The sequence below is a fragment of the Polyergus mexicanus genome, unplaced genomic scaffold, assembly GCF_030449975.1.
Source record: "Polyergus mexicanus isolate NDT 795.1 unplaced genomic scaffold, iyPolMexi1.0 SCAF_11, whole genome shotgun sequence".
NCBI classification, from domain to species: Eukaryota; Metazoa; Arthropoda; class Insecta; order Hymenoptera; family Formicidae; genus Polyergus; species Polyergus mexicanus.
In genome coordinates, this window is record NW_027223331.1 from 3,016,581 (window position 1) to 3,037,954 (window position 21,374).

The 21,374-nt window shown below is 34.5% G+C and overlaps 1 protein-coding gene across 1 annotated transcript in view; it reads left to right on the plus strand.

Annotated features, from left to right (window-relative positions):
- Positions 1-1,349: 1,349 nt before the first annotated feature.
- Positions 1,350-21,374, plus strand: part of LOC138937476 (UDP-glycosyltransferase UGT5) — a 39,204-nt gene continuing 19,179 nt past the window's right edge. Inside the window, exons 1-2 of the mRNA XM_070303795.1 lie at positions 1,350-2,698; positions 11,463-11,682. Of these exons, the coding sequence (XP_070159896.1) occupies positions 1,567-2,698; positions 11,463-11,682 (1,352 nt within the window). The 5' untranslated portion in view covers positions 1,350-1,566. The remainder of the gene's footprint in view (positions 2,699-11,462; positions 11,683-21,374) is intronic.

A 21,374-nucleotide genomic window follows, 5' to 3' on the forward strand; every position in this document is an offset into this window, starting at 1 on the left:
GGAAAAGTAAGCGAAAGAGAGAGAGGGGAAGGAGATGAAGGTGAAAAAAAGAGAAGAAATCATAAACGTTTCGAATAGATTATTATACGGCATCACGTGTTTTAATAACGTACGTAATACGAGATTTCTGAAAAACAACGTATGCTAAGAAGAAAATAGAATTATAAAGAAACTTACATAATATCTTGTAACCTAAAGTCATTGTGAAAAAATTTTAACTACTTATTAAATGACTTGCACATTGCAAGCTATTTGAAGACTCACAGACATATTATACTGTGATAGAGTGTTTTGCAATTTGTAATAATATATCACCTGATTTATCTTGTAGTAATTTATCTAATACTCATTCACAAAAACATAATTTTGTTTGTAAATGTTAATATATTTTAATATGTTTATATATATATAACAATATAAATAAGTAAATATACATATATATATATATATATATATATATATATATATATATATATAAAATATATAAAATATTTATGTGATCTTTGTCTATCTTCTTTCTATAGCGAACGCACATTTAGTGCTCATCAAATAACGTTTACAATTTTGAAAGAAATAATGCATTTATAATTGTTATTGATAATAATATTCTGACTTATTTAAAATAAAGATTTTAGAGAGAATTTGTTTACATCATAAAAGAACGCGATGCTCTTTTGGATTATTCAGCGTGAAGGTTATAGTACAAGTTAAAAATAAATCTATTCTAATTTTATTTTTTTTTGCGCTGTACAATTGTAGTTATCACTAGTATTTATTTATATAACACGTGAGTTTCTTTGACAGCATAATATCAGGGACATAATATAACAAGCCTCGTGTCTCTCGTATTTTATTCTTTACTTAAAAAATAATATAAATAAATATTAATTTTATCAATAAATAATAATTTAATCAAATAAATTATATGCGCGGATAAATAAATCAATCAAGATAAATTTTTTGAATAAACGTAAGGGTGAAAATTTTTTTTTTGTTATTTATCAGATCAAATAAATAATTTTTAATTCTTTACAGTTTATCTATTCACAATTTTATAAATATTAATAACACTATAATACTCTAAATTAATTACTTTAGCTTATTATTTCAGATAATACACAATCATAGAAAAATTTTTGAAACTTTTCATAATTTTGACAGCAAGCAATTAATAATCATAAATGAGAAATATATCATCTAATTTTGATTGTTCGAATGATTTTTTTCCTTGAATCGGCGTTATTATTATTCAATTACAATTATTTTGAAAAATAATTTTATTTCGATCAGTCATTATCGTACGGAATGTTATCTTGCGAGAGAGTTCGTGGGTAACTGGAATCTTTATCGTTGGCATATTGGCAGCGAACCGAGACAACCATTGTGTCGACTGTCGTCGAATAGGCGCTAAACTCGAGCAGTTAGATATATATCGGACGAACAGACAGAAATTGATTGATTGACTGCGCGCCAGTTGGTTGGCAAAGACAGGCGGCGGAGGTCGATCAGTGCCTAATGTGAATATTGACCTACGTTTACTTATCGTGAATTTAGACCTAATTCAGCATGTATATTCGCGATATGTGGCGAATATATTTATTCATTGTTTTTCTTCTGATCATGATTTTCTCGACGTACTGTTCATCTGTCAACGAGACTGTGTTTGTGAATACAAATAAGACAAAACTCAAGATATTGGGTATCTTCGGACATCTTGGCAAGAGTCACTTCGACGTGTTCAAACCGCTTTTGCAGGAATTAGCTCACCGGGGTCACGAAATTACTGTGATTTCGTATTTTCCTCGAACCGACGATGCTAAGAAGAAAGAACCGCTGCCTAATTATAAGGATATCGATCTGGTAGATCCTGAAGTCGGCGTCTATGTAAACATCATAGATCTTCAGCAAATCAGTCATTCATTCTTTGGTCCAGTCAAAGATATTCTTATGTTGAAAGCTATGGCTGATTTCGCGTGCAATACCGGTCTACGAAATCCAGCGGTCACGGAACTTCTACAATCCGACGAAAAATTCGATGTGATCCTCACGGAGAACTTCAACACCGATTGCTTTCTGGGTTTTATTCATCATTTTAAAACGCCCTACTTGGCCCTCTCGTCGCATCAAATCATGCCGTGGACCAATGAAGACATGGGCAACGAGGACAATCCCAGCTATATCCCAAATATATTTATTGGTTTAACCAGGCCAATGGATTTTTTTAACAGAATGACAAACACCGTGACATTGCTGATGTACAAGTTGGTCTATGAATATTGGTTCCGACCCGCCCATCAAATCATCGCCAACGAGATATTCGGTCCTGACCTCCCGAAACTGAAAAAGATTGCTCAGCAGTCGAGCGCGTTGTTGGTAAATACTCATAGCAGCCTTCATGGCAGTAGACCTCAACTGCCGAACGTAGTTGAGATTGGCGGAATTCATATTCCGTCCAGGATTAATCCGTTGCCGAAGGACATAGCTGAATTCCTCGATAGCGCGCACGAAGGAGCGCTCTTCTTTAGCCTTGGCTCTATGATTAAAGCGATGACTATGCCGCAGAAAAAACTGGATGCGATATTGAAGGTACTTGACTCGATCCCGCGAAAGGTTATCTGGAAATGGGAGATTGACGAGCTACCACACAAAATGGACAATGTCATAACCAAGAAATGGTTGCCTCAGTTTGCAGTAATGAGTAAGTGAGAAAAGCAAATATTTTCTTTTTTCTTTTCTAGAAGATGACTCGTATTCAGGATCAATATTGAAGGTGCTTGCTGTTTGGTGAGTTGATAACTTTGACTTACATTAATGAGACTACGATCATATACATATATGTGCGTGTATATGAATCATTAATTACCACGACAGGATTAAATTTGTGTACATCAATCATTAATTACCATTACAGGATTAAATTTTAGTCTTATTATGTTTTATAAAGTTATCATATTTTACTAAAAAAAAAAAAAATAAGAAAAATTTTTAGCTTATTTTTTAGTATTTTAATATATTTTGTATTTTATTAAAATTTTATGATTTTTGTTTTACTTATTGATAGTGAAAATGTGTTTTTATCTTTTATATGACGTGTTACATCATTTGTTGATTACAACATTTTGAATTGGTTATGTTTAGTTAGGAATTAAAATAATTATCAGTTAAAATAAATATTATAAAATGATAGCAGTATTTAAAATTGTAAATAGTGCTTAAAAATATAATATTTATTTCATAAATGCTGATTTTACTAGCTAGTGAATAACGTAATGTGGTTTACGTAAAAGGAAGTCGGAAATAGCAAATAATGAATATTGAATAACGCAAGAACACACATAATTAAGTCTAACTTAAAAAAAAAAAAATAAATAAGAATATATATAATTTATAATAACATTATTTTGTGCAGATTAAATTAAAGTAATATTGTTTTATGAATACATATAACAGTTTTTCATAACTGGTGCGTGTACTTGTATCAATAAACGGGAAGCCCATACATCATTATCACTCAATTATTATAATCGCAATATATCTGAATTATATTCATAAGAAATTCGTCAGAATTGTAAATATGATATTTTATTATGTTGCTCATTAGTTAACCCAGACATCATTATCACTCAATTGTTATCATGCATAAATCGCAATATACAATATCTGAATTGTATGCATAAGAAGTTCGTCACGATTATAAATATGATATTTTCTTATGTTGCTCATTAGTTGATCCAGACATCATTATCACTCAATTGTTATCATGTATAAATCGCGATATATCTGAATTATATTCATAAGAAGTTCGTCAGAATTGTAAATATAATATTTTATTATATTGCTCATTAGTTAACTAATACAAGGGAACGTGCATAATATCCCTTATCTTTATGCTATCTGACATACTTATTAAGATATATAGAACGAAAAATATAAAAGCGAGATAAAAAATTAATAAAATGCACAAAAAGTTTTTCCGCTAGACAATCGTAATTATAATTCATGCGATAATATTTTGAGGGATTGAATTTTAATGCACAGTTATGTAAAAAAATGTCGATTCATCAACTATCATAATTGAGGTTTCTTTGCGCTAACAAACGCAATATCACTCGCGTGACAAATTCGCGTGGTGTCAATTGCGATTGACAGTCATTTCCGCGAGTCACGCTTTTTTATAGTAGAACAAGCCGCGCGCACGCGGATTTGCAATGGTAATGCGCTGCTAAAAATTTCACCGGGTCGTTTTAGATACCTTTTGACATATTTTATTACCCTCGCGCCCATCCTTGATGATCGACGGCTGCACCTGCGGCGGGCGATTTTATTTTTTCCTTTATTTTTTTTTGTCATTTTTTTTACCTTTTTATCGCGTTGTTCGCGGTTAAACTGTACTGGCGGCGGAACGGGATGCAAACATCCCGTTCGTCCGTTTCTTCCGGTTTCGCTGTTTTCTGTTAATAATAATGCTCCCTTTTACCCCGAGCCGGCTTTACGCGCTTTCGTGAAACACGATTTTGGTAGTAAAGGCATTTTATTTCAAAGGCTTTTGTAATCGATAATCCGCTTACTGTGTCTTTTTTATCTTTTTATTTTTGTATTAGTTATCTTGATTAATCAACTTGATAATTCAACTTGCATAATATGAAATTTTCTTTATTCGTTATAATGATCAGTTCGAATGTGTCATTTTCACATTGATTATTACGGCTTTTTGTTTGGTTGCGTAACATAATCGTCATCGTAATTCTATGCTGAATCGGATTGTCTTTACAATTTGTGAACGCATTTCTGTCGATGATACTATTACGCAAAATATAGACCCGCGTGCAAACGTAACAATACGTGATCGTTGCAACCGCAATGTCGCGCGTCAGCAGTAGCTCTCTGAGAATGATATTGCTTGAGAAATCAGTATTTTTTTATTGTCTTCCTTGACTTGAAAGTATGTTGTTTTCTCTTCTTTTTAAGCGTATACAAAACAAGCGGAGACTGAATTAATAATACGGACAGTTGGTGAAATGAGTTTATTAATATTTAATATTGTATGTATTATTTTAATATCAAGTTACCGAATGATAAATGAAAGAAGAAACGGCTATTTAATATTTTCAATTCAGTCTTGAAATCGTTTGAGATTCGAGATCTAAAAAAAGTTAAACTCTAGACATACATCATGCATAAGAATTATGCAATATGACGCGTGAAAAGCAATGAAATAGGATACGTATTATGAGATTATCTCTACTGCAGATTATCTCTATGTGTGCGTCGGGTATGTATTATTCGATCCGCGAGCGTCCCGAATAAACGTGTTTATCAGCCATGACCGCGAGAAATTGGAATACTTCCGGAAAGAGTCGGGATTCTCTGGCTAAGCGAACGCGGTGAAACTAATCGCGTTGAATCGCGGCGAAATCGGTCGACGCGCGCGAAACATTGAAAGCAGCTTTCGAATCCTCGAAATCGCACGGTAGCTACGGTATTTGGCCCGGGTCACGCGGGGGCGAGCGTCAAATAGTTTTGAACGTCCGAATCGAGAAAGCCGGCGTTGGCATATTTGAGCAGCTTTTGGTGCTCCTGGAAACGATTTGCGCTAATTTGGAATAATGATATATCGAATGTCTGGATAATTGGCATCGAATTTGACGCTGGGAATTAATGAAGCTATCATCAATATGAATATTTATGGCTTTTATATAAGAGAAAATGAGCGCATTTATGAGAGTTATAATAATCGAAAAATAAAATACCTTCGAATTCTGTCGAGAGAGAAGAAAGTGAAAGAGAAAGAGAGAGGGAGAGAGACAGAGGAAGAGGGAGAGGGGAGATGGGGGGGATAGAGAGAGAGGAAGAGAGTGTGTTTTATAATGTATGATATTTTATGCTATATATACTAAAAATAATTAAAGATGCTATATAATTTGTATGGACAATATATAGTAAGAAAAAATATAATAAAAATTAATTTATAGCATCTAATAATGTTTGTTTATGTTATCATAAACATTAGGCTGAAAATTTCATTTTAATTAATGAGTATATTATATCTCTAATAGTCATTATTTGTACTCAGAGTGCAAATAAAAAATAAATTAAGATAATTTTTCTTATTATATCTATTGTACTATTCTTATCACATCTTATCTGTTAAATTCTTATGTCTTGTTGGTTTCAAAGCGTTTCAATTAATAACATCTTAAAGATTTATTTTTAGTCTTCCTCATTTTTCGACAACCGTAGTATAAATTTCTTTAACCGATAACGTATTCCGAATATTTTGGCAGTTTTGCCAAGATGATTCGTTTGTGCTGGGAAGGAGGGACAGTGCGTCTATTATGTGTTCGCGGAGATGGCGAGAAAGAAGGTAAAAGCCAACAAGAACGCGAGCTAGAAAGCGAGGAGACTTGCCGCGAGAATTTTCGCGTAAGCACTTTTGCAGCTCGGCCTCTGTCGAGTGAAACGACTTTAATTAGGCAACTCGCTAACGACCCGACGGCAACATAAATCACCGTTAAAGCTCCCTCGGCTACGCCAGGAACCACCCTCGTTCTCGTCTTCTCGATCTTCCTTTCTCTTTCTCTCTCGGTTTCTCCTACGTTTGCCACCATGTCACTCCTGCTCCTTCTGCTCGTCGCGACGGTCCATCATCTATAGTGAGCGTAACGCTTCGTTACTTTATTCCGGAATATGTCCACTAATGAATTACTTCTTTCGAAATATTATAAAATGATAATCCGTACTGTTATCCCAAACAAGATCCCGTGCATCGCCATTGCTGTCTTCACAAGAGATATTTACTTTTTAAATATTGTTAATTAAGATTCAGGAATTTATTATACAATGTTTTAGAAAATATGAAGAAATCTAATAGAGTTAGCTAAAAAATTAAAAAAAAAAAAGTTCCTTACGTAACATATAATACATGTAAATATATTCTAAAAAGTATTTTCCTTACGTTTGAGACATTCTGTATTTCTCTTCTCTGTAACTAACAATAAGACAATTAGCCTTTCTTTTGCGCCTTGCTCCAAGAGACTTAAAAGTGCTTTTTAAATCGACTGCAGTGCAACGCTCTCACGCACACATGTATGCACGCACGAGCTATTTATGGAACGATTATATTATATCTTAAGGCCATTGGTATCACTTGTTCTTTAAATATCTTTTTTACGATTCCTTTCTTTAGAATTTTCATAATGAATACAAATAGCTACGTTTGCTATTTTCTGCTCAGCAATTCTGTAATCGCGAACTTTTTTTGCATCCGCTATTAGATCACAATTTGCATAAGATAATATTTTTTTCTGTCTCTCTCTCTCTCTCTTTCTCTCTGTGTCATTTGTTAATGTTAAACATTTACAATTGAGATTCTTCAGTTAATTACGTGCGCGTTTGCTATAACTGATTAACTATCCTAATTATTGTATCTACTTATTGCCATCACGTTTATGTACAATTTTGAATGTAACAGTCAACACACATACATACACACAATATTCATACTTTTAAAGCACGCAGCTTAATTAGAAAAGATCTAGTTTAGATAATTTGATGAGAAAATTTGATATAAGCATTTAAATCAAGCTGCTTTTAACAAAGCACAAATTTATGAGATCAAAAATTTATTTTCTTTTATACTCATCTCGCTTTATTTTTGTTTTTATGTTATTCGTATTCGGCTGTATGGATATAAAATGTGGTATAAAATTACATTCTCGCAATATATCGCTTGAAATAAAATATCTCATCTTATTATCTTTATTATATCTTTATTATAAGCTTATCTTATTATATCTAGAACCACAACTGCGCAAAGTTTATATGTGCCTTTAGACTAACGATTAAATTATTTTTTTCTTGTTCTCTTTTTTTATCTTATTTCTTTCTTTTTCTTCGCTATTCATCTATTTCATTCTTATATTTTTAATGTGTTAATTGGTAAAAAGAATTCTCTTTATCTCCCTTATTTTTACTACAAAAACTCACGAATCGAGTAAACATAGACGAAATTCGCAATCAAGGTCTTCGCATACGCGATCTCTAATCTGATCGTCGGCGTTCTCTTCTTTCGAATGTGTTCTCCATCCCCATCGTCGAAAATTGCTTGCGTATCCTGGGGCAAGACTGAAACGAGTTCCAGAATCGCTCATCGCGTCTTCGATTTCGACGTGATGCGTATTTCTGTGCACGTTCGAGCGTAAACAGTGATTTCGCGAACTAAGGAGATATCGCTGTCTTCTTATCGGACTTCTGCGCGTATATTTTGTGAATATATACATCGATACGGATTCTGCAAGTATGAAGTCGGAGAAAAGATCTTTTTCCAAAATTCTCTTTTTTGAAAGCTCCATCGTTATTGTATTCGGTCGCACATTTGTAACGAGTTTATAACGAATCGTGCAACTTATATCGAATCTGCATTCGCTATTAATTGCGCTCGGGAAGCTGTATTTAATAACGTAATATTATTACTACGATTCACATCAAGCTTACGGCATTGATAAAATCATGTGACGAAATAATATCATGATTATGAAATTGATATTGTTCTGCAGACTTCCGCTATTACATAATCATACACGCTAATATTCTTTTAAATATTTATCATATACATGTAATATTTTTATATATATAATATTGTATAATTATATAAATATATATTTATATAATTAAAAAAATTCAAATTATAATGTATATTATTATAATTATATAATAATATATATAGCTGTATTGCTATGATAAAAATAATAATTCTTTATTAAATGCGTAATGTGTGTTGCAAACTGATTTGTCTGTATATTATATATTGATATTATAATAATGTAATAACAATTTTTATCTTTAAAAAAAAAAAATCTCTCTTTTCTTGACTATAACTAGAGGCATTCCTAGGTATTTCGGAACATAATCTTGCTAAAACTATGTTGTAAGTTGGTCAGACACTACGATCGATCGCTTTAATTTTATTATCTCACTTCGTGACTACCGTACCTTGATCTCTTCTCTGTTCAACTTCTTTTTCTTTTTTGCTCGCTCTTTCCTGCTCGAAGTTACTTCTGTATTTTTCGTGCTCTTTCCTTCCTTATTTTCACGAACCCTTCGAGATCGCGTTACGTTCTCTCATAGTTTCTTTTTACTTCCTATCTTTTATGCAATACTAAAGGTACGTTATATATCCCGAAGTTAGAAAATTCTTGAATGAGATAGAAGGATTATCTTTAACTTGTGTTTTAATTGGAATATCGATCGCATTAAGAAATATGTAAAGTACTTTTCCTTTATGGATATACATAAACTTGTTAACTTGTATTAACAATTTTTTTAAGACAGACAACATGGGAGAAATTATTAAATAAAGATGCATTAATATAATGGTTACATTCTTAACGATATATTCTTCGTTTTTTTTTTGTTTTTTTCGATAGCTGTGATATTGAAATCCTTGTACAAAGAAGCTGTTCGATTCTTGTTAATGTTATCTTTCTTAACCGCGCGTCACATGGCTGCGGATAGCATCCATTCGCGTGTAACGCGGTGTACGGGGATGCACGATGGATTTTATATCGCGCGTGATTTACCACGCGATGGGGATGGAGGAAATATCAGAGCGCGAATCTTACACGGCGAGAATTTTCTCTCTCTCTCTCTCTCTCTCTCTCTTTCCGATTTTTCGTTACCGGCATATTTCACGCGCGCGCGTCGCTGGCAAAAATTCAGGCCAGACCGATAGATATCCCTTGTCACGTATCGACGTGCACCGGGAGAGATGATACGGATGCATTGAGAGCGATGCGAAACCTCGAGATGAGGCGCATCTTTTTCCTCGACACGGTGCGTGGAAATATATTCGTGCGCGATGTGTGCGGATGTGTAATGTGAATCCTCACAAATATTCGCGTACGTCCATGGGCCCGTGTTGTGGCAGGCGTTGGCGGTAATGGAATTTGACATTAGGATCGACGCGGTCGTCGTACGGGAAGAGGAAATATAGGCAGCTTTACAGGAGAGAAAGAGAGAGAGCGAACAAGACTTTTAGCGCGAATACCGGTGTTCGTCGAAAATTCCAACCCGCGAGTGTTCAACATTGTGAATGCGAGATAACATCGTACATGCGTATATTTATACGCAGAGGGGAAAAGAAAGAGAGAGACAGAGAGAAGATAAAAAGAAAAGAAAATATAAAAGAGACATGATATCTGTGTGTTCGAAATTACTCGAGAAGAATTATGGAATCGATAAAAAAATATTAATTCGACAGTTAATTAATATTAGTAGTGCATTCGCACTTGCAGATTTTAATAATATTTTGTTTTTCTTTTAAACAGAAAAAAATTGAAGGTGGATTAATAAATAATTACCGCAAAAATCTCAAAATTTTGATATTAATGGAGTACTAATTAAGTTCTTTGAGCTTACAATTAGCGGAAAGCGTTGTCTTATATTGTCCATTAATTATGCAAAGTTATATTAATATTTATTGTACGTGTAACTTTAATGAACCCAAAATATAGTGTAAATGCAAGGATTATATCAGCAAATATTTACATATGGCATGTAAATTATGCGAAAATTTGTTTTCCAGTTTTTAATTACTTTATTATCTTTTGCATACTTTTAATTTCTTTTAATATTCCTCGGGTTATAATCTTTTTTTAGTATGTATATAAATCAGAATGGCAGAAAACAGTAATTGGAAATTTCTCTTTTGAGTATTTGATACTGTCTGCGAAATATAATGATCGCGAAGGAATATCCTTCTTTGCCTCAACATTTCTAATGTCCGAACTATGATTATTATCGAGGAAATACGCGGTTGTTAATGGATTAAACTCGTAATTTGCATCACAATCAATTATGAATTATTGAATCGCACCCATAATTTGCCTGTTAATTGCATTGTTAATTATAGATTTTTCGTTATAAGTGCACGCGCGCGACGGCGAATGCATGCGTAATTAATCAATTAAGGGTTGTCGCGCGAGCGGAAGATTACGTGCTCTTGGCAATTCCATTTAGGGTCAGAGTCATTTGTAACAGCCCGTTACGTGCGTTACGCATGGCTCTCTGTAGCTCTCTGACATTTTTAGTGCAAATTGCGATTTGAATATTTTGTACTCGCCATTGGCTTTGTAAATTGAACCGTTGTTTATAACGTCATTAAAAAAACTTTTACATAGTCCGCTAAAATACCAATAGTATCGTTATTAAATTAAAACAACGCTTTAATTGATTCAAAAGCAATAAACAAGATTAATCATTTTCATTGTCTTTCATCTACTTTAATTTCCATATTTTTTAAATGTCTTTTATCAAGATCCGTTTTCTTTTCTCTTCTGAGATTTTTTTTTTCTGATTTCTTTTCTAATATATTTAAAACCTTTTATAGTATCTTAACTTATTAATTATAATTAATAATTAATTTTTATTAATATTAATATATAATTATCTTATTGTATTTCCAGATCATCCAAATATCAAATGTTACCTGGGTCACGGCGGACTTCTTGGACTCTCGGAGGCTGTCTACGTAGGATTGCCGATAATCTTAATGCCGATGTACGGCGATCAATTTCACAATTCGGCTGCAGCGAAGGCCAGAGGTGTTGCGGTAGTACTCTCGTTCAATGATTTGAGCGAACAATCATTGAGATATGCTTTGGATACTTGTTTTAATAATACCAGGTACGCTACTGTTCAGTTTCTTTTAATCTTATTGCTAGAATGAGAAATTTGCTGTTAGCTTTTTTCTGACTCAGGTAAAGCTAAGTATAGATATATGTTAGAGAAAAAAAATCTAACAACAAATTTTTTTTTTTTTTTCAAAAATCTTATTGCGGATATGTATATATTTTCTATTACATTGACGAATTATAAATCCGCGAAAATATCGATCTATTTTGCGATAAGTTTTTTTATTATCGGCAAAACCGAGATTAAAACCGTCGCAGGATTAACAATTTAAATTCATTATTATTGTTTTATTCGGAGCATATCCGAGTTATTAACTTCTTCGGTAGACATATCTAATGAATGCAAACTTTCTGGAATTTTGCCGATGTATTTTCAGTGCTTGTTACATCAGTAAGTTCCCATGCCACTGATATCGATTACGTTAAAATTTCTCACGCGTGAGATGTCGTGGCGGAACGGAAAGCACGGAAAAGGATCGCAGTGAAAAAAAGGAGAATCGCATAATCTGTGCGGATATTCGCTCCGTTGAATATCTCACGAGCCGTCCGGATATACCGGATATCCGGCAAGTGCATCGTCGTTGCAGTGCGCAGCCGAGGCGCCTCGTTAATCCGTAGCGCGGCTCACTGACGTTCCAACCCCCTTCTCTATTCTCTTTTCTCCTTGTCTCCTTTTTTATTTCTCTCTCTCTCTCTCTCTCTCTCTCTCTCTTCTTTCCCGGTTTTCAATCTCCTTCATTGGCATCTCTTTCTTTTTATCTGACGCTGTATACCGCTGTCTCGTTCGTTCTCCAAGAAGATAGACAGCGTTGGAAGGGGCAAAAGGGAGAAAAAGACCATTGAGCGGAGGGCACGGTGTATCCAGCACTCTTGGCGTAGCCCTCCGGCAGGCAAATTTTTTTTCCCCTTTTTCGGCACACCATCATTCCCCTCGTTGCAAATTCGAGGCACGAGTCGCGGAAAGAGCGAACGTACTCCCCAGATGGTTCTCCGGCACTCTTCATCCTCCCCCTTAATTCTTTTTTTCTTCGTCGATCGACGAACAAGCAAGTGAGGGAACATAGCTGCCTCTCGCACGCGCGCATCCGGTATGGGAAATCGCATGGGAAATTTCGCGAGCATTAAATGTTTCACGGGGGCACCGAATCAACGGCGCGCCGTCGATGACGACGACGAGGCGAGACCGAAATGAAATTTTACATTATTCAACGCTGCCTCTCCCAACCCATCCTCTCCCTCTCGTGCCCACTCTCTTCTCTCGCCAAGTACGGTCAACTTGTTAACCGCACGCGCCCTCGTTACCGAGCCAATCGCGAACTATAACTCTCTCCATAGTATACTCAGGGGTGTCGAACGCGTGAAAGATCGGTGAACGGAGGGTAACGGAGGGATCGGTGTCCCGTGGGATAAAGCGAAGGAACTATATCTTCGTTTATTTGATGTAATTAACTTCTGTAGAATTTTATAACGATGGCGATTTCTTACTTTGTAGAAGGCACAGAAGAGATTCGATTGACAACTGGATTACAATTCTAAAAGAATAAAGAATAAACGTTTACGAGTTAAACGTCCATTAAACACGAAGAAATTCAATAATTTTATTATTTTTAATATTCTAATTATTCAGTAAAATTAATTTAATTTCTGAGATTATATTTATTACAACTCGAAAGTTTTCGCACTTTGAGAGATAGCTTAATCATTAAAAAAAATGAGCATTCTCATTTAATTGCTAGTTTTCTTTAATGAATATATAATTTAATGCGCGAAATTTTGCGCCATTTTATTTTATTTTTATATCTTTATTCAACATTTCTTAAAATTTAAAAGTAATATCTGCGTAAAAACAATTTCTGCTGCAATATATAATTATGCGCGGAAAGACTATGCATGCAGTTTTAAAATCTTGACACTTGTCATACTTTTCTGTGAAATTTCAATCCATTTGTTTTTGTGATTCTAATAGCGCTTCTAAATTTGTCATTATCATAATCTGTATGTATGCGGTTTCTATTTTCCTTTTTTTTTGCATTTTACGTAATGCGTTAAAGAATAACAGTGATAAGTATGCGTGTATACGCGGTGTTTAAAACGCTAGCAAAACACGTGTTAGATTTCCAAAGAAACCATATTGTTTTTTTTTTCAAAATTACTGTATTTTGCTATTTATACTGTATTATTAGAGAAAATGTCAAACATGTTGTTTAGAAGATGATTAATACGTTTACATAACTTGACATACATATTCCCAATTTAATGAAAATTATGTTTGTGAGTTATTCATAAGAATCCATTGCTAATTGTTAGGGCGTGTTAAGGAGAAAGAAAAAAACTGAACCCTAACTGAAACTTAATCCTAACAAAAACTTAACTCTATTTGTACCGTGGTTGATGAGATAAAGATCACAAAAGTTACAATCCCGTGTTACAATTCTCCTTTTGTCTTATCCAGGTTTCTCTGCTTCATGATTAAGTGTTTTTCGATACGTCGGAATAGATTTATTTTACATTGCGTGAAAAATATAAATATATATATAAATGTCTATTCATCTATCAACTGCAGGCATTGATGACGTGGACGTAGCGAAGTAATTGTAGAAAATTACAACACTAACAATCGTAACTGTACGATTATTATTTACGATACCCTACAATTTATCAACGTGACAATCGTTTTTTACGATACTCTGGCGAATTTTCTATTGTGAGATCGTTATGAAATATGGTACGTTTAATTTAGCGAAACGAGGCGGCGCCGATGTATATCATCGTGCAAAAATTCGCGAACCGCTAATTACCCTGGAAATGGCCAACAATCGTGAGTTTATAAGAAAATTACGTTCTTTCCTCCTCTTTTACGCAACACGTTTATGCAGAAATTAATTCCAAGGTACCCCATTTACATTCACGATTATCAAGTAAAATATAATTATCAACATTATCAACATTACATATTATCGCAATTATAAATTATCAACATTATATATTATCGCAATTATAAACAAATAATTAAAACATTTTATATTATATAAATATTAAAATCGCGGGATTAATTAGAAGAGTAGCGATGAATTTATCAAAGCCACAGTTACATATGCAAGTCTAAAATACGCGATAATAAATTTGCGATGCTAAAACTTGCCTAATATATCGCGGCGACAATCGATACGCAAATTCTTTTCGCGCTACGGTGACGAGCGAATAATCCGCTCGAGTGAGATAAAACCGGCTTAATAAATCAGAGCGGATATGAAATTGTTGCGCCCGGCTGCTCGTTTTCGCGTCGTACTCCTTAACGTCGGTGTAATCACGATGTCGCCGGATTTACGAGCCGGCGCGCCTTGGACCTTCAGCTAAGGATTCGCTAAAGTTGGGCGCAATATACACGTATCTATATATATACACGCGCCATTCCAGTTTCATTATAATACCGTCCGCAAACACGAATTTATCCATTCGGCTTCTAGAAGACGATTCTCTGAGTTATAATCCTTTATCTTTTTTATTTCAATCTGTTGGAATTATGAATATAGAGGGAAATTATAATAAAATGTGTAGTATATATAAAATATTAGTTATAATTTTAAATTTTTATTAATTTATTATGGAAGATTTCATTTAACCATATTTAAATTGGTTACTTCGAAGGCAGCAATTTTAAAAATGAATATTTAAACTAAGATTTAATTTTTCTTGATTATATATTATCGGAAACTTTTCTAAAATTTCTTGCATTATAAATTATGCATTATCTTGCATTGTAAATTATTTCTCTGAGTTAACTCTTGATATGTAGAGAGATAATTTAATTCTTTATGTACTTATCAAGATTAAAATATGGAATTCCATTTTCGTAATATCCGCGTGGAAGACAGTTTCTAATTTATACAGCGATTCTAACCGGACATGCGTTTCAATATTTCACATGTCAACAATGCGAAAATGATTATTGAAATGAATCGCATGTGCACCATGCCATTCAATACTCTATGGTGAATCCGCATTGTTTTAGAAAATACGGTGCAATTATTCGAACGCGATATTATATGAGCGAAAGAAATACTGAATTATCGAACGATTTGAAAATGCTACTAACATCGTTTCGCCAATGATGCCGCTGTTATACGGATCTATAACGTGATAATTATCGCGTGGCATATTATAGTAGAATCGCGATACACGATCGGATACAGTTTTTCTACAAACCATCCCTTCGGTCTTCTTCTGTGGCCGTTAAAAATGTGTATGTGTATATTGCACGGTTTATTTCAATAAATCTCGCATAATGTAATAACACATGTGCACCTTTGACAGATCCATCACACAATTAAGAATATGATAGAGCGAGGGAGAGGGGTTAGTTTATTTTTAAAATATAAATAAAATAACATTATTTTGATTTGCCTTCTCTCTATGTGTTATTAATTTTTTAAAATTAATAAATAAATTTCTAGAATTAAATGTCCTGTTTTTCATATACATAAAGAGAGATAAGTTTTCTATGCAAAGATGCGATGACATTGTTATCTTGGAATTATAATGGAAAATATATTATTAAAGAAATACAAGCGACACACATGGTTAAAAACATAGGACATTTTGTGAAAAGGTGAGCATGCTTTTAATATTACAATTTTGCGTTACAATGACATTCGCTTCGCATGGCAGCCAAAATAATAGAAAGCCACGTGTATGATACAGCCTCGATAATGAAAGGAATTAATTAACGGTAGAACATTCGGTAAAAAGTAAATGTTTGATGGGGGAGCGCAATTCGTGGAATGAAATACAATATTTACATTTTCCACCAACTTACAAAATAGTCTGCCAAACCGATGTAATAATGAACGAAGTAAATCGATAGAGTGAGATTTGTTTAAACATGCGGGTTATTTGTGGGGGAGGTCAATTAATTGAAGTTGCGAAAGAATTGTTACGCACGTAATTATTCGATCCCTTAGTTGATATGTAGTTTCGGATTTACCGCAAAATATTTTAGAGGCCGATTTTGTGAAAAATTTAAAATTGATACATTTTTATTATCATAAAAATTTAATTAAACTCTATTTTTTTCTTTTTTTGATCTTTTATCATCTGTAATGATTTTTTTTATAACAATAAGAATATTTTCTCTATACATTCTTTTATTGAAAAAATTTCTCTTTATTTAATATAATTAAAAATCTCTCCGATTTAATATAATTAAAAAATTATAAATGCTTTCATACAATAATTTTATTAAAATGACAAATCTATTCCAAATTTATTATAAATATCTACAGACAAGATAAAGTATGGAGATTCTGTGAGACTCTATACGTCCGAAGTAAAAGTCCGTCGTAATTCAAAGAAGTTACTCTCGCTTTTAGATAAACGAATCATGAGTGCATTATCAGTAACGTAGAAGTTGGAAAGCATAGCGCAGACCCTTCTCGGGGAAATAAATTAGCGATACCGAGTGTGTCCAATTATTTTGCCTCGGCTATTCCGGCTGGCCAGAAGAAGGGGTTGTTACGCGACGCCGCATTTTCTCGTTTTCCACGAAGCGCTTCTCCTCTTTTTTTTTCCTCTCCTCTCTTTCCCGCCAGCTTCTTGGTCTACCTTTGTCGACCATTACATCTCTTACGAGCGAGCAGGTGCGCCGAAGTACTCGTAGGACTCGCACAGTTCTCCTCCAACGGAAAGAGTTCCCTTTCCTCTCTCCTTCATCCCTTCTTTCCATCTCTCTATTTCCCTCTCTTGCTTCCGCAAAGAATAAGAGTCCCTAGCACATTTTGCCTCTCGAATAAATCCGGAAGAGAGCCGTGGGTGAGCAAAGGCGGAAATGTCGGAGGGATAGCGACAGGGAGAAGAAAGAGGGGATTGGGAAATGCTAGGTCGTTGGAAGTGGAATTCGTCGAGCAAAAGGGTTACTTGCTTGCGGGAAGGAGTAAGAACGAGAACAACAGGGCAATAAAGTAGACGAGGTGAGACCGGTAGCGGGGACAGCGAGAAAGATGACTGCAAAACGAAAGGGGCTGTGTGGGAGAAAGAAGAAGAGAAGAGGGATGAGGGGTGTCAGACTAACTCGACGACGGAGCTGTACTACGTTATCCCTCAGCCGTAACCGAAGAAGAAGCACAGATAGAGAAAGAGAGAGAGAGTGAGAGAAAGAGAGAGAATTTGAGGATAGACAGGAGGGTGGACACGAAAGAAGGGAAAGGGCAAAAGCGTGGAGGGACTGAAGGTGCCTTACCTCCTTACAAACTGCCGAAACTTTGACTACCCTTACGTGCCAGCTTGCGCTCCTAAGTACATACTATTCCCATGGCTTGCGGTGTGCGTACGTATGTACGTGTGTTTTTACATGTGCGTGTGCATTAAGTTAGGTCGAGCAAGATGTATAATGCGCGAACGTGGTGTGTATGTGTGCGCGCGCACGCGCCACCCGGTACAGTGCGCTTAAGTAACGCCTGCGAGTTATCGCGCGAGCTTTACCCCTCGTGAATAGGGATAGTTTGGAGTCGAATTTGATTATGGGTCCAAAGTACTTTCGTACTTCGTGATAGGAGGAAGCAGTGAGGCAAGGAGAAGGAGAGAAAGGGAGGGGGGAGGGGAGAAAGAGAAAGAGAGAGAGAGAATGATGTTAAGAGATTAGTCTCGTATCTTGCGATACACATATTCAACTTCTTATATGGTGTAGTTGCGCGGGGTTAATCTAGTTGGATCGTCGTCGCGTCGAAACTCGTTCTTTTCAATAGCGAATCATAAATTAATCGAAAAACTTAGGAAAGAAAGTTTATTACGATTTTACGTTTGTCCGATCTTCTCTGTCACAAAATTGAATAAAATAGCTGTGCTGATTATGTTTGGAATGTTGATCTTATTTTAGCGGAATTAGGGCAAATTTGAAATTCAAATAAGAATGTCGACAGTAAAGTTCTGGAAAATCGCTCTGTGATTGTTTGGTAATTTGGTAGATCTGTGAGATATGTATACATGTGTATATGCGTATAAAGGAAAGTCCAAGAAAAACTTTTACCGACTTTGACCTAGCTTCGGCCATTCATTAATTTGATATATAAGCTTTTTTTGATAGAGGTTCTCAACGCAATTTTAGAAGAATTCTCGGCGAGTCTGACGCTAGTTTGTCTTAATCTACAATATTTGCGATCTTCTCTTTAGTATTGAAGCTTGTTTTCAAAAGACATAAAAACTTGTCATGTTTGCAAGAAATATCGCTTATGAATATATATATTTTAGAACATCCTAAGAGTATTTTAAAATTAGAATACTTTGATGATATCTGTAATGTGTACTATAATATTTAATATAACAACTGCTTTCATTTGTATATCATATGAAAAATTATTTTCAAATTAATTATTCTTGTTAGTAAAAAAACAATCAAAAGAATTTTTAGCAAGAAAATAACGAATTTGCATAAATCCTTTTTATAATTTTGATAAAATATAAAATAAAAGTATCTCGCAATTTTGTGCTTAATATGTGCTTCTCTTCAAGATTATTTAAGAACATCATCTCATAAGCAAAATTATGATTTCGCAAATCTTCTTCAAGGATACAAAATTATATGCTGTGGTAAAAATATTTCACTACCGCTGTACTATTACAGGCTGTAAGCTCAAATTGGCTTATAAGTGCAATCACGCGCAGTGATCTTTGGGGATTGAACGGCCACTTCGCGTCCCCCGCATTTGCAGAGCAGTGAGGGACGCAAAGGGCAAAGGAGAAATCGGAGTTACATGGCGTTGGCACGGGTCACGGCTCTTTCGAGAAGTCGTAAACCGTACTCGAGAGCGTATTACTGTAATACGGTCTTAAGATCGTGCTGATTATATTTATCACTTGTGGAAACGCGCGGATATGTTACCTCCGAGAGTAACGTTGTACTCCAGTAACTGCCTTTTGATCACGATTCTCGCGGATGCTGCGTGGAAAACATTTTTCAGAGATAGTGATGATATGGAATTAATCTATAAATAGTCTTTCTGAATATAAGTGTGATATTCTAAATAATTAGTTTAGTTAGTTAAATTAAGTTTTTGAATATTTTGAATATTTTTAGAAAATTAAACATCTCGTTTGTTTATTATATGATTTTTGAAGAAAAACGTCTGCGCGTAAAATATTTAAAATTTTAATAAAGTAAAATTTTTTGGAGATCTTTCGTCAATATAACTAATTTAGAAGTAGAAGTATGTTTTTTGCCCGAAAAAAATATACGAATGGAGACATGGAGAAATGGGAAACGCTCACTATTGTTCGAGGCATATAAATCATCTACGCGCAATACAAATCGCCTGTTTACGCGCCTGACGCAATTGTTTCTGAACACGAGAATGCACGCGCTAAAATCGAGCTTATCCAATTATTTCCTTGACAAGAATATTGAATCAGAATATTGATAGCAACCTAATAGAAAAATATTAAGCATCAATCTTAAAAATTGTAGTAAAATGTCAATATATCACAAAAAAAAAAAAAAAAAAGTTACATCAATATTATAAAATTAATATTATGAATATGACTTCTTAACAATTAAATTATCTTGCCATCACATTGATATCGCATTGATTCAATATTATGAAAGTGATATTTCATGTTGATGTCACACTAAAATATAAATATCATATTATCGCGCCACGATATTATTCAATCGATGTTCGTATGGATTGATTCAAAATCGACGAAATGTGCACGTACCGCACCGATACTACAATATATCCAGTACTCCGATAGTATCGAAAGAAAATGTGCCTGCTTGTCGGGCTGGAGAGGTAACGCTCGTAAATCAACAGCGAGCGGCAATTAAGGCGGCGCGCGGCACGGAAACGAGAGAAAAAACGAGAAGGGGAGCGGCGTTTTCGAATCGCTCGACAATTTTACATTACTCATGCATGTAACGTTGTTGCCTTCGACAATTGGGATGGCTCACGCCACTGCGTGAATGTCAGCAACGTTAGTCCCACAGAGGAAAAGAGGGAGGGAGAGAGAGAGAGATATCGTCCCGTCTCGCTTCACTCATTACTTTACTCCTAATGACAGGGACTGATAATTTTTCGCTCACGTGTCTGAATCGCCATCGTGATCCTCCCTTGATAGTATAATCCTTTTTTTTTTTATATAACATCATTCTGTAATAAAGTCGAGACAAAATGTGTTCGCAGACAAATGCCAGAGAAATATCGCGTGTTGATAAGTGATGACTAGCGTTACAAGAACGCGGCTTATACATTTGCCAATATTATATGTGTTTTAATCTTTTGATCATAATATATTTAGTAATAATATATACACGCATATTACTATCATTAAAATATATGTAATATTATCGCAGATTATATGAGATTATACAGAGAGAGAGAGAGAGTGTGAGAGAGAGTCAGTCGGTTTAATCGCCAACTCCCTCACTGATCAATGTCTGATAATTATAATGGTTGCTCCACTAATTTCCCTATATTCTCAATAATCTGGCTACATTGTAAATTCATTAAAGAATCTATCATTAAAATTATGCGATTTAATGCTTTAATATCGCATTTATAATATGTATATGTAATATATGTAATAGAAACCATCGTGTATATTTGCATCTGTCAAGTACGCAGTCATCTATCTTGATAAAACTTAATGCATTTATTGTCTAATCGCCGCGTATATATACGTTATTTCGGTCTGACA